The 15,296-nt window shown below is 47.3% G+C and overlaps 1 protein-coding gene across 1 annotated transcript; it reads right to left on the minus strand.

The window, feature by feature from the left end:
• Positions 1 to 9,293: 9,293 nt before the first annotated feature.
• LOC123169290 (pentatricopeptide repeat-containing protein At3g61520, mitochondrial) lies at positions 9,294 to 14,595 on the minus strand. The gene is made up of 2 exons (XM_044587130.1): positions 11,519 to 14,595; positions 9,294 to 11,279 (listed from the first exon to the last, which is right to left on the minus strand). Exon 1 carries the CDS (start codon positions 14,484 to 14,486, stop codon positions 12,690 to 12,692), a length of 1,797 nt encoding a protein of 598 aa, XP_044443065.1. The 5' UTR covers positions 14,487 to 14,595; the 3' UTR covers positions 9,294 to 11,279; positions 11,519 to 12,689.
• Between the last annotated feature and the right edge of the window lie 701 nt (positions 14,596 to 15,296).

The following is a 15,296-nucleotide window of genomic DNA, read 5'->3' on the forward strand; positions in this document are numbered from 1 at the left end:
ATGCTCAAACCCTGGCAAAAAGTTAGTTGCCGGGGTCGCCTTTTTCGCAGCGTCTTACGTGTGATAAGCCGCTCTGTCACCACTCTACATGGCTTGCACGAGCGAAACTCCACGTAGTATTTCTTATTTGGAATGCGCCGGAGTTCAAGGGCGACACGATATCTGGTAGTAAGTGGCATTAGCTACTGTACCGTAGCTAAAAAATCATATGCATTCATGTTTGCCAGCTGACTCTGGTCTAAACTTTTGTCTTCGCCACCATGGCTCAATATTTGACCCCAAAGGCCAAAGCTAAGGCTAAGAATGTGCTAGCGCTGCAATTTATTTTCCATGCTAAATGTAAATTTTGGTGTGATGATGTGCAAGCTGAGGTGGCCGAGATTCACAAGAACTTTTGGTGACGTTCTGCTAGCATAACCATATGTTTGTAGCAGTACTATTTTCTACACCCTCCGTCTCATAGTATAAGAGTGTTTTTGGCTAGTATAAAAAACGCTCTTATATTATGGGATGGAGGAAGTAGCTTGGTACTGCATGAGATGGAGCTAAAAAATACTTATCTATAAAGAATTGTTATGCCTGCATGTTGGCAACACGAGAGCAACCTACGACCGGTTCATGGGAGGAGATCGTGACTTGTAAGACTCATATTCGGAAGCGCGTGATATGCCGGCCATGCCATGGATTTCAACGCTCCGAGCGAGTGCTGCTCCGCTGATCATCTTGACTCGGCGTTGCCGATGCAGTAGGTCGCAGGCAGGAGCACGAACAAGTTGGCCTCAACCAACTTGGCCTTGGCGGGATGTAGAATTCTTACTGCAACTTGAAGCATTTTCTTGGGAGAAAGCACTATAGACTGTAGCGATCAACCAAGCGACCTGGAATCAATTGCCCTGGATGAGACGGCACTCTGTCATTGTTACGGCTGGTCAGACCAGGTCCCAGATTTGAAGGAAGGCCACACCTCCGACTGTCAGTTCCTTGTCACCTCCCTGCATGACAAGGAACAGGTAAATGCTCAGTAATAGGCAAATTTGATAATTTTGACCTCTTGACACAATTAATTCACAGACTGAACTGCCAGTAAAACTATTTCACACCCCTGACCCTTTTGTGTAGCGCCCGCCACGCCGGCGCCACACCCTACTGTGCAGCGCCTAGCGCGGCGGCGTTGCACCTCTGTCCACCGTGGCAGCACTGGGCCCCGCATCCCGCAGTGCAGCGCCTACGGGCTAGGCGCCACACTGTAATGTGCAGCGCCTAGCCCTCGGGCGCTGCACTGTGACTTACATCCAGCCGCGGCGGCCCTCTCCTCCCCCACCCACCCCATTGCCAGCAGTTACAGAACCAGAAAAGCCGCGGCGGCGGCCCTCTCCTCTCCCCCTCTCAATCCCCTCTCCCAAATCCTTCCGATCCGACGATTTGGTCCGTGCATTTCTTCACCAATCCATCGTAGAAGGTACTCTCCTCCGATCCCCTTCTTTCTATCCATAGAAAATATGATATTTTGAAGATTTGGGGAACCCTTGTTTGAATCTTGCATGTATTAGTTTTGGGGAATTTTTGTTTGAATCTTGCATATATTAGATTTGGGGAACCCTTGTTAGATTAGAATGTGGTTTGGATAGATAGGTTGACATGTTATTTATGTAGTTTGGATACATAGATTGACATGTTATTTCTATGGAAAAGTTATTTGTATGAAGTAGGCCTAGTTTAGTTTTGGATACATATGCTTTGAATTATACTCGCATTGAGAAAAATGCTTTGGATACATATGCTTTGAATCTTGCATGTAGTAGGCCGACTTTAGTTTTTTTGAATTGAAAAGATAATCGTGTTGACAAGAATGCTTTGTTGAAATTGTTAGGATGGTTTGGCTTCTCGATGATCATTGGGACAAACAACACCGGTCGTACGCTATGTCGGTGGAGCAGCGGGTAATACTGAAAGTGGCCGGTGTTATGAATTTCGTATTTTTTTTTCAAACACAAATGCCCATATGTAATGTTATGATTTGTTTGTTTGTAGGAGCTTGCACCTCTGAAGCTTCGGTCTCACGGGATCAGCCTTGGAGGGATGCGTTATGATGAGCGGTACACACTGTATGTAAGGGAGGCAGGACTTCTCCCATTCATTCAGTTGGTCCGCCGGTCGACGCCACCCAACAATGCTGCAGCACTCACCGCGCTTATTGATCATTGGAGGCCGGAGACACACACTTTCCATCTTCGGACCGGAGAGATGACCGTGACGCTGCAGGATATTGCTATGATCACCGGTCTTCCTATCGATGGCAATCCTTTATGTATGAACACCGATTCTGATGGGTGGCGCGCGCAGATGTTTGCCCTTATCGGTATAGTTCCTCCGGAGCCTCGGGAACCAGAAGCAGAAGATAAGATGAAGGAAAGAGTCGCAGCGGGCGCTACTTTCACGTGGATATCATCGAACTTCTGTCATTGCCCTGAGGATGCTAATGAGGACATGGTGAAGACATATGCTCGTGTCTACATGTGGTACGTGATATCCAGGACTATGTTTGCTGATGGCACAGGCAAGAATGCTCCATGGATGTGGCTGAAGGCGTTGACCGTCTTCGATAGCAAATGGAGTTGGGGTTCGGCGACACTGGCTTACTTGTATCGACAGGTATGAAGTTGTTTCCTTTTCACTTCATTGATACATTATCAATGCGCTCTTGCAGCAAATTTGACCATGTTTTCTGTTATGTGCAGTTGGACGAAGCCTGTTGTAGACACACTGGAGGTATTGGTGGTTGTCTGCTCGCACTTTCCATATGGAGCTGGGAGCGTTTGCCGGTTGGACGACCGAAGACCGTGAAGTACGAGGATTGGGACGACAAAGACGACCCACTACGGCTCCCCACTTGGGCTTACAAGTGGGATGTGTTAAATGAGACGACAGATGATCCCTCGGTAATGTACAAGTTGTACAAGAGCGAGCTGGACGCGATCACGCCTGAGCAGGTGAACCGACATTGCATAAGTGATTATCATGCTTGTATTGTAACTCGATATCAATTTTGCATTCAATCCCATTTTGCAGGTGGAATAGGAGCCGTATGGAAAAGGAGAGAGTTTTGGTAACCCTATGGAGTTCAGGCTGAATCCGATGTGCACTAGGGATAGGGATCTCTGGCATATGCGGTGCCCACTGATATGCAACTGGGCGGTTGAGCTTCACCTGCCACGTCGGGTGTTCCGCCAGTTTGGTTTGTTCCAGCCACACCCGCCGGAGTGGGAGGACACGGACAAGTTGCTACACGCGTAAGATATAATTAACCTTGAGCACTTAGCAGCTTGTCGACGGTTTCGATGATGCTAATATTCTGTTTCTAACTTGCAGGTTGGATAGGAAAAAGCAGCGGAAGATCAAGGATTGGGCCAAGCATCACAGGAAGTATGTCGTGCAGTTCGCTCTTAGTGTGGAGCAAGCAAGGGCTGGAAAACGAGCCCAGCTTCGTGAGCACTGCCCGATCGCGTTCAACAACTATCTCACATGGTTTCTTGCAAGTACCCGCGTGGAGGTATGCCAGCCGGCGTATGCTGAGGAGATTCTGGAAGAACCCACTGTACAGTGTGGCGCCTCCGAGCTAGGCGCTGCACAGGTCTGTAGCTATGCAAACACAACACAAGGTAGGCCTACAGTTTGAGGCACTTGGACTTGGACTTAGTGAATTTTTTAGCTATCCAGAGAGCCACAGCAGCTAGGCGCCACACGGTAGATTGCAGCGCCCAGATGCTAGGCGTTGCACTTTGACTTAGTGAATTTTTAGCATATGCAAACATAGTAAGTAACAACTGTAGATTGCAGCGCCCAGATGTGAAGTAGGATTGATACGTAGCAAGCAAACAACTGTGAAAAGAACATATGCACGAAGTACTTCACGACACATAGTTGTTCATAACACATAGTACTTCACGACACATAGTAGTTCTTACAACCAAATCGAGGAGGAGACATAGTAGTTCACCGCACACAGTAGTTCTTACAACCAAATCGAGGAGGAGACATAGTAGTTCACGGCACATAGTAGTTCACAACCAAATCGAAGAGGAGACATAGTAGTTCACAACCAAATCGAAGAGGATGAAATAGCTCTATTGCGTAGAGCAAGGCCCCTTTCCCTTCTTCTTCTTCCTCTCTTCTTCCTCTTCCTCCTCCCTTTTTCTTATGAGGTGAGCCTACTTAACCACCCTCTCCATGAATATCTGCTTCTCCCTCTCTTCTTTTTCAGCTGCAATTTCCCAAAGCTTCATGGTTCTTTCTTCAAAATCCTGTTGACGCTTCTTCTGTGCCTCCTCAACTTTCCTCATCAACGCTTGCTCCCTAGCGCGCATCGCATTTGCCGCAGTCTGTTTTCGCTTCCTCTCCTTCTCTAGCTCCTCTTCCTTCTTCTTCTTTAGCTTGGCTGCATCCTCCTCTCTAAGCTTCTTCGCAGCCTTCTCCCACCATCCCGCCGTCTCATCTTCGCCATCCTCCTTCATTGTTGGTTTGTTGGGTTGGGAAGCCGCCATACCTACAATGAGTGAAACATAATGGTTAGTAAGGACAATAAGAACAAATGGAAGCACATATGAAAAAGAAGAACATATGAAAAAACAAGAACATATGATACATTATAGTTAGTGAGGAACATACGGAAACGGTCCATCTAGGTATCCAAACATTCCTCTATAACGAACTTGCGCTTGTCCATCACCATGGCCAAGTCCACCACCAAGGCCAAGACCATCACCAAAGCCGAGACCATCACCACGGCCATTACCACCACGTCGAGCTCTGCCACCACCACGGCCTAGACCACCACCACCACCTCTACCACCACCACGGCCTCTTGTAAGTCCAAGTTGCCGACCTCTTTGTTGCCTAGATCCTCTTTGGCTAACACTTGGTTGGCTAGGCACTTGTTGGCTACCACTTGGTTGCCTTGGCACTTGTTGGCTACCACTAAGTTGGCTACCACTTGGTTGGCTTGGCACTTGTTGGCTACCACTAGGTTGGCTACCACTAGGTTGGCTACCACTTGGTTGGCTCCCTTGTGTAGCTCCTTGTTGGCTTGTGCTTGCATCATTTTTCTTGGACCTTTTCCTTGGTTTCGTACATTTTCTTTTGTTGTGGCCATGACCTTTGCACTCCCCACAACGGGAGCTCTCACGAGGCTCTTGGAATTGGTCGTTGCCCGCTTCGCGGCGCCCACCATGGCCCCATCCGTCCATGTCGCCTCTAAGACGCTTTGTCTTACGTCTACCCCGTTTAACAACCTTCAACTCCGGATCCGGCCATAGTTGAACTCCATGATACTCCGGCCATTGTGATTGGTCAAAGTATGGGTGAAAGCGGGGAGCCCATGTTTTCTTGACCGTCATGATTGAGAACTCCGACTCCCTCACGGTGCGTGGGTGATTGATGTCCACATTCCTAACGCGACCGGCGGCATACAAATGTGAGCATGGGAGATGAAGCAACAATGGCCTCCCGCAAGTGCAATCACATTGTGTTAACGACACCTTGAAAGCCCGACCTCCATGTTGCCGGCCATCGTTTGTGGTTCCTCCTGGCTCTTTCACTTCGTACTTCCACTCTTCGTTGTCATATAATATAGCTTCTTCTGAGTCCGCCTTCCGTGATTGAAATACCAACCATTCATCAACTTTGGGTGGGAACTTGTACTTGTACTTCCGTGGGTTCTCACCCGCTATCTGTGCATCGGTTTCCATCGAGTACTTTACAAAGTACGCATTCATCTTGTCAAATGTGTATTGAACTATTGCCGTCACGGGTAATCCACGTGCACCTTTGAGCACCCTATTGAAGCATTCGGCCATATTGCTTGTCATTTGACCGTATCTCCGGCCATCTTCATCAAAAGCACGTGCCCACTTGTTCCGGTATTGAATGTGCCTATTGAGAAATTCTTGACCCCCGGGATCAAGTTTTTTGTGTGCGAGCAATTTGTTGTACAAAGTGGCGAAGCGCTTATCGGAGAAAGCGAGACAACAATCTTGAAGATCATCGGCCAACTCCTTAAGGCCACATGCCCTATAGAAGTTCGAACAAAAGTGCCTCATGCACCATCGATGGTGCAACGGAGCATGCCCGGGAATGTCAATCTCCACGGCGTTAAGAATTCCTTGATTCCGATCCGATATGACACAAATTTCCCTTTGAGCGGGTAACACCTTCGTCCTCAAAAGATGCAGAAACCACTCCCAGTTGTCATTGTTTTCCACCTCAACCAAAGCAAATGCCAATGGCAACACCCGGTTATTGGCATCACTTGCTATCGCAACCAACAAGGTGCCCTTGTATTGTCCGGTCAAGAACGTGCCATCAATTGCGATGACCGGCCTACAATGTTCGAAAGCCCTCACACATTGCTCGAACGCCCAAAAAGCACGGCCAAATACTCTGACTTTCCTTCCTTCATGAACCGTTGTTTGGTGCCCATGAGGCTCGGCCACATGAACCATGCCCGGGTTTGTCGCGGCCATGGCTAACAACAACCTAGGGATTCGGTTGTATGCTTCCTCCCATGTACCATACAACATCTTAAATGCGGCTTGCTTCGCCTTTCATGCCTTGCCGTATTTCACCTTGTAATGAAAGATGGCTTTCACAAGGTCAATGACATGTTGGACGCTCATTGTTGGAAGTGTGGATATTGAGTTGGAGAGCCTGTAAGCGATGAACTCGGACGTGAGTTGTTTGTGGCCTTCGGACACAATCTTGCCATCCACCCTTTTGCCTTGGCACATGTGAGTTGGCACACAACTCACTACATGCCAAGTTGGACCTTCTTTCCATGGTCTTGCACGCACAATCCACGGACAACCGCCACGGCGTCTTGCCATTCCTTGTTGGACCTCCTTTCCACGAGCTCTACCACCACCACGGCCTCTTGTAAGTCCAAGTTGGACCTCCTTTTCATCTTCACATGCACATGCAACCGTGTAGCGCACATTGACGTCCGAGTTCACCACCTTGTGTGGACGATAATGCGTAACCGAGTAGTTGTCGAGCCACATCTTCAAATCCAACAAGCTGTCGAACTTAGAACCTTTAGCAATCCGGTTCTTGTCGTCTACCAAATCACGGTGAGAGCTTGGCCTAACCCCAAGAGGTACACATTGGTCACCATCTACCACGGCTTCATCCGCGAGACTAACATCCTTGAACAATGTAGTCCGATGATCCCGACCAAATACCTTCTCGAAAGCTTCGGCCTCCTTCACCGTGAACCCCTCCGCATCAACTTGTTCATCGGGACCATCGTCATCCGAGTCCGATGCATATGCACGGGAAAAAGGGATGGAATGGTCCATTGTCTCTTGCAAATGATATTTGTCGAGATCACCCACATTGTTGTCATGGAGATCAACTTCATTGTCATCGTCCGCATACTCATCATTGTCCTCTTGCAAAGATTCATCTTGGTTGTTTGTATACGGGCTCAATGTTGGCCTCACTTCTTGGGTCAAAAGAGGTTCAACAATTTCATCTCGCTTCAAGGGTGGGGGGCTACTAGCAACCAAAGGGGAGGGGTTCCGGTTCAAGTCCAAATGCAAACTTGAATCAACCTTCTTCGTTGCAAATAACTCAAGAGCCTTGTCTAGTGATTCGGCCACCGTCTCCTTGTATGCAACCCAACGTTGCTCCGAGTTGACACGCATTGTCTTCCAACGGATGTGCATTCCAAAACCAACATTATGCCTTCCCTCCAACTCAATGATATCACTAGGGTCCATCCAATTCAAATCTTTCCTAACTTGTTGCAAGAGCTCCGCATAGCTAGGACTACTATCAAACACCATGTCAAGCTCATCCGGGTCCGGTTCTTTATTGCCTTTCAAAAAGGCGTCTTTGTCCCCATGATGAACAAACACACATGTTCTTCCCATCCCTATAAGCATTCAAAGAACACAAGGTAACATTGCTTCCATGAGTACTAATCCATGGATTAACACGGAATACAAACCCTAATATATATATGAAACAACAACCCTAACCCTAACCATAACCCTAACCATAACCATAACCCTAACCATAACCCTAGCCCTAAACCTAACCCTAGCACCAACATAAGAACACCCATAAGAATAACCCTAGCATACTAACAAAGCCTAATCATAGAAATTGGCTAACAAACATCTCACATCTCCATGCAAATCTCTAGATCCAAACAAAACTAGGGTTTCCCCAAACTAGCAACAAATGAGCAATGGGAGAACTTTACTTGGATCAAAACAAGGGGATCGGAGATTATTACCTTGAGGGAGGGTTTGACTTCGAAATCCACGGACAAATTCTTCAAATTTGCAAGATTTGGAAGAAGATTTGAGAGGGGGAGAGAGTGGGAGAGGGGGCAAAGCTCGGGGAGAGAGTGAGAGAGTGTGTGGTGGGGGGGTGGGGGAGGGGGGCCCAGCCAAGTGGCTGGATAAGCCACAGTGCAGCGCCTAGCCGCTAGGCGCTGCACATTACATGTGTGGCGCCTAGCCGCTAGGCGCTGCACATTACATGTGTGGCGCCTAGCACGCCGGCGTTGCACTGCTGGGTGCGGGCCCAGGGGCTGCCACGGTGGACAAGAGTGCAACGCCGCCGCGCAAGGCGCTGCACAGTAGGGTGTGGCGCCGACGTGGCGGGCGCTAGACAAAAAGGTCAGGGGAGTGAAATAGTTTCGCACCCAGTTCATTCTGTGAAATGATTTCGTCCCGAGGTCAAAATTGTCAAATTTGCCTCAGTAATACTACTCCCGTCGTTTCTTTTTAGTCCGCATATAAGGTTTGGTCAAAGTCAAGCTTTGTAGAGTTTGACTAACTTTATATTAAAAAATATGAACATTCACAATATGAAATCAATATTATCAGATGCACCACGAAACGTATTTTCATACTATATACTTTTAGTATTGTAGATGTTCATATTTTTGTATATAAATTTGGTCAAATTTTATGCAGTTTGACTTTGACCAAATCTTATATGATGAGTAAAAAGTAACGGAGGGAGTACTAATTTTTCTTGCTTGCTACTAGCCTACTACTGGTTGAATTCTTCATCAAAGCCACGACTCAGTACTAGTCGCCCGCTTAACGCGGCTCCCGTATTTATTTAGACTACCCACAGTGGGAGTAACATAGATAGTAACATCACACATATCTAGGTTAAATAGATGATGTGGCATGTAATAAATGAAGAAAAAGATGATAGTGGTAACATAGCTAGTTACTACTAGTACGAGTAACATCACACATATCAAGGCAAGATGTGTCTATAGCCTAATAAATGAAATGCTCCATGTTACCACACATATGCTACTCCCCACTATAGAGGTAGTAACATAGACTAGTAACATGGCATGTTACTAGTCTATGTTACTACCCATTGTAGCTAGTCTTAAGCAATAGCATATGAATAGTACAGGTTTGGAGGTAATGGGGAAAAATTACACTGTGATAAGCCAGTAAGCGGATCAGATGAACCAAAGTCGATTTCCTTGTGTTGTTCTATAATATGCACCCATTACTACTTACTCCCTCTGTAAACTAGATCACTATTTCAGTGATCTAAATGCCCTTATATTAGTTTACGGAGGGAGTAGTATTTACAAGGCGTGAAAACGACTTTTATTTACCACCGACTGAAACAGCAGATTTACCAAAACTAGACTAGCCCTGGACTTGCCAACTCTGTTTCTGCTGGCCGGTTCGAAAAACATGGCTTCTATTGACTTCCTCATGACTTCCGGTAGTAGATAGAGGAAACAATACACACGAGCAAGTCAGCATACATGGCTGTCAACAACTGACAAAGAGCGTGCCACCGGCAGCCTCTGCTCCTCTTCAATCTGCGCCTGAACCTCTCTTCCTGTCTGAATGCGCCCTATCTGCAGCCACTTTCAGTGAAGCTAATTAACTCTCTCCCTTTTATGCGATCTACCGCCCTTCACCAACCTAAATTTCCTGCATCTTATGTGCAAATATCGTATCACCGAATACAGCATAGCTATGTAACTATAAAGCTAGTGTTACCAGCAGATGCATTCACATATTTCTGAGGCAAATATGCATTTTGACGGGCGTAAGGTTATTAAGACGTTTAGATAGTAAACATAATGTTTGTTTAAGTGAGGTATCCATGTGGGTCTTTGTTAAGGTTTACAAAAGTCTGTTAACCTGTACCATAAGTACATGGTTAGACAGTACTAGAACACAGCTCTGGAAAAAGTCATGCTTGGAGGTTTAAAAAACTAACACGAATGGATCACTTCTCTTGATAGCCTACTTCAGTTTCAGTTTCATGTTTGTACGGCACTTGCTACTTCAAATGCCTTAAAAGTGAGCCTAGCATTAGTAGGAGCGTGAGTCGTAATAATGTTGTTGACAAGCCCTGGGTAGCAGTTGCATGTCAGGTTTGGTAGTGTGATTAGGAACTCAAGTATGAACCATCATGTTAAACAAGTCTATCTCTGTTACGTGCATTTGTCAGCAAAATCAGAACTGACCAGGTGAACAGGAATTCAGTTACCTCTTTATCATGATGATGCAGCACGGCGCAGTGCACCTCCTGGGGGGTGCAATTTAATGATTGTCGAGCCATCAGCATCGCAGCTGTATCCATCTCTCCCTCTGTTTTCAGCAAAGATTGATTGCAAGTCCCAAGAACATACGAAATTGACAATCAAGAATGGTACAAGGATAAGGTATGGTGAAAAAAGCATCAACTTTTCCAACTGAACCCTGCAAGGCGTCAAAGTTAGGATGTTTTTAACTACAGTACCATTTTGGACTGGCAACATTTCTTTTTGTCTCGGCAATGTGGTACTCCCTCTGTAAACAAACATAAGAGCTCTTATATTTCTTAACTGAGGGACTAATTATTAGCCATATGCAGCAGATGCGAGACACAACTTCCTGATGCTATTTATTACGTGAACATACTCGCAACAAACTGAAAATTTAGAGCTTGGTCGAATTTCTAAGATTTCACATGCAAAGCCACAATCACTGAACTAACAGGCAAATTATTGCTGGAAAGATGAGGATGTGAAATATGGATCGTCTTACCACATAACCATACATATGGTGCTGCAACAACTAGACAGTCCCTCCTCCACCATGAGACAGATTTAATAGGCATACAATTTCTTGCACAGTGAAAATGAGGTAAACTAACTGTCATGGGTTTGATGCTCTGTCATGAGTACCATCACATATAAAATTAAGCTGATTAACTGCAGTGTTCCAAGATAAGTTGTCCTGTAAAATGGTGAATATGCAATTCTTAATAATTCCAAACATAGTACGCACTTAGATTCTTCAAATTAAGATTTATACAATCATCAAGAAATCTGCGCATACATGTTTTTACCATTAGAACTCAATTATAGTACGTACACATAGAATAAGTCATGTTGCAGATAATCTCTTCAATCATAATAAATAAAATATGGTAATATAGCCAATGCAAAGAGGCTTTCCTCTTTACAGAATCTCACCCTTAACACGCCCACGTTTTTTATCTTTCCCAAGTGCAACTATCACCTTTATCTGCTGAAGAACAAGGGGATCACTTGATATATATACATATAGATGGTTGCATGACAACCATCTGCTGCTGTATGCCCCCCTACCATCTTCTAAGCAGTTGAGCGCTGAAGTGATTAGGTTGTAAATGTGCAATGTATCGACTTTCTGCATTCTTCAGTTATAATGCAGGTGCCGGCAAACACCAGAGAAAGGAACCGATGAGCCCCCGACCAACAGTGCCCTGATTAGCACATAAAAACTTGGTCAGCTGTCACAAATCACATATGTGATGAATGAGACCCTACAGAATTCAGTATGGCCTATAACTGAACGTACTGCTGGCTGTTTATGATTGCAGGGTGCAGACAATTCTGATCACAGGGGCAGCCATTATATTAGGTCAGCCAGGCTTCAGGAGTTGGTTTTCTATCCAACACGGCTCTTTCCATCACAAATTACACCTTCGTATTGCTATTCTTGATTAATCTGAAGCAAAACTCATGGCTCCCTCCTTTGAGCAAAACTCTTGGTGTCGACTAAGCATATTCTTATCAATTTATCCTCTTGGGTGCCACATTGTCCCATTGCTGCATAAAATCCTTTCATCTTTCTGTTTCAGCAATGACAGTCAGCCATTCCATAAGAATATCAATGGCCACGTAATCTGGAGTGCACCTCTCTTCCATCATACGATCCATCGATTCAAAGGCCTTTTCAGGCATATTCTATACGAAGTCTCTTCAGCAATAATTATCTGATGAAGAATAAGAGCCTCATTTGATGTAGACGGCCGCATGTCAAGAATGTGTTGCTGCCTGTTACACTACTATCCACTGACCAGCTGAGAACTGATATAACTGCTTTCTGCACTCCTCAATAATGGCGCTCATGGATGCAAACATCAGAAAAAGGAACTGATGAGTACCCAACCAACAGTGTCATGACTAGTAATGACTGAAAAACATAACCAGTTGTCACCGTAAGCCACGACTGAGATTGCAGAGTGCAGACAATTCTCATCAGCTCTGACCTTCCCATCACAAATTCCACCTAGGTATTGTAACTGCTGATTAAGCTGAAGCAAAATTCATGCCTGCATAATTTGAGAAAGACTACTTCATTGTGCCAACTAGCATATTCTTATGTAGTTGTCCTTTTCGGTGCCGTACACCCCACTTGCTGCATAAAATTATTTAATCTATTTGTTTCACCAATGCCAGGCAGCCATTCAAGGAGAACTTCAATGGTCAAGGAATCAGGGGTGCACCTCTCTTCCCTCATCCTGTCCATCAGTTCAAAGGCCTTCTCCGGCATATTCTTATCGCGAAGTCCCTTCAGCAATGCATTGAAGGTTGTTACGTCTGCGGGCACATGCTTCTCGCTCATCCAATCAAACAGTTTAATTGCTAAACTAACATTTCTGCTCTTGCAGAGAAAGTCGATCAGAATATTGTATATCACAGTGTTGGGCTGAACACCAGATTCATCCATAGACCGGAAAATGTGCAACGCCTCATCTATTTTACCAGCTTTGCAATATCCATGTATAAGTGTACCAAAGGTGACCACAGAAGGCCGGCAACCATCATCGATCATTTTCCCCATCAATTCATCCACAGCCAAGAAATCTCCTGCTTTGCACGAACCAGACAACAAGGTAGTGTAGGTGTACACATCTGGCCGGAGACCAGCTTCCTTCATCTTCCCAAGCCACTCATGAGCCTCACACAGTCTGTTCTCCCTACAAAACCCACCAATCAAAATATTGTATGCTTTTGCATCCAGCTGAAAGCCTGCCTTCTTCATCGATGACGCCATGGAGCAAGCATCCTGCAACCGCCCTGCTTGTGCCAATCCCAACGTCATGATGAAATACATGGTTTTCTTTGGTGGTTGCCATACTTCTTTCATCTCATGGAACAACTCCATGGCCACATCCACATTTTTAGTGCTGAGCAAAGCCTGAACCAGAGTGCTGTAGGTCACAGCGTTGCCCCTGGCTTCAGGCCAAATTGTTCTTTTCTCCCTGAAGAACTCCAGCGCAGCCCAAACCCTCCCTACCCGGCACAAGGCGACCACAATCATGTTCAGAGTGAAGACATCCGGTGACAGGCCCTCCCTCTCCATCCTCCCAATCACCTCACACGCCATGGCAACATTCCCCACACGGCAAAATGCATCGGCCAAGCAGTTGTAAGAAAATGTGTCGGGTGCATGTCCATGCACACTCCTCATCCGCTCCTCCACAAATGTCACAGCCTCTTGGACCCTCCCACTCTTGCACAAACCGTTCACGACTGTGTTCACCGTGACAACATCCGGGCGAACGTCCGAGTCTGAACCAGACATTCCATCGAGCATCCTGAGGGCGTCCCCCACGCGGCCAGATTTGCAGAGGCCATTGACGAGTATGCCGTAGGTGACGGCGTCAGGCCTGACAGTGGCGGCCCGCATGGAGGAGAAGAGCTGGGTCATTCTCGGGAGGTCTCCGGCGCGAGCGAGCGGGGCTAGGAGCTTGTTGAAAACAGAAGTCTCTGGCGGCGGGGCGCCAGCGGCGAGGGAGGCACAGAGGAAGCCGGCGGCTTGGACGGGAGAGGAGGGACGACGCGCGAGGATCTTGGATAAGAGGGCGGAGAGGATGGGCGCGGAGGGGGGCGGGAGGCGGTGGCATGAGGGAAGGGAGAGGAGGAGCGCGAGGGAGGCGGGGGTGAGGGCGTGGGAGGGCGCGGCGAGGGTGGAGTAGAGCTCGGCGGAGAGGGAGGGCGTGTCGCGGAGGAGGGAGAGGGCGGAGGCGGAAGGGGTGGGCGCGGAGAGGAGGTCGTCGAGGACGGAGGCGGCGGAAGGGGTGGGAGCGGGTGGGGAGGCGGCGGAGGAGGAGGCGCGGTGCTGTGCTCGCAGTCGAGGGAGCGCCGCTGCGAGACGCCTGGCTGCGCACATTGTTGGAGGCGGAAGCGCCGGGACGGAAGGGGAGGAGGCGGCGGGGCGGTGAACTGCCGGTGAGCTCGCCCGGGGGTGGAGAAGGGAAAGGGACGAGGTGTCGACCGGCGGCGACAGTGGCGATGGTTACTCAGAATGGGCTGGACTGTTGGGCTATTTAGATAAAGCAAAAGGCTTTCATGCAATCCGGCCCAAAATGGATCAAGCCGGGTACCTCATTTCCTTCTCTTCTTCCTAGATCATGCAAGTTTCACGAGAATGGCAGTGACTCTTTGGACAATTTGGTATGCTAGACGCAAAGCTGTCTATGAGGCAATTTTTCAGACTCCGCAACAGACCATCCTCTTTGTCAACAGGTTCCTTGATGAACTGGAGCAACTAGCGACGGCTAAGGCAAGGCCGGCTACTTCGGCACCTATGGCAGCCCAGCCTAGGCGCTGGCTGCCACCACCGCCGGGTGTGATGAAGGTTAATGTCGATGGTGCAGTGGCACGGCACAAAAGGGGAGGTGCGGTCGCAGCTCTATGCCGGGACTCCAATGGCGTGTACTTGGGTTTGTCGGCAATGGTATTTTTTGGAATCACCGACCCGGTCATCTTGGAAACTTTCGCGTGCAGAGAAGCACTGGCTTTTGCAGATGACCTCTCCATCTAGACCGTTTTGGTGGCCTCTGACTGCCAGGAGGTGGTGAAAGACATAAAATCAGGGACAGGAGGTCCTCATGCGGCAATCGTACATGAAATCATAGATCGTAGCAATTTCTTTACTTCTTGCTCTTTTGTTCATGAGCGTAGAAACTTTAATTTTGAA

The sequence above is a fragment of the Triticum aestivum genome, chromosome 7D, assembly GCF_018294505.1.
Source record: "Triticum aestivum cultivar Chinese Spring chromosome 7D, IWGSC CS RefSeq v2.1, whole genome shotgun sequence".
NCBI classification, from domain to species: domain Eukaryota; kingdom Viridiplantae; phylum Streptophyta; class Magnoliopsida; order Poales; family Poaceae; genus Triticum; species Triticum aestivum.

Bases quoted from the DNA above. Each gene is read 5' to 3' on its own strand.
- LOC123169290 (XM_044587130.1), bottom strand. From the start codon at position 14,486: ATGTGCGCAGCCAGGCGTCTCGCAGCGGCGCTCCCTCGACTGCGAGCA.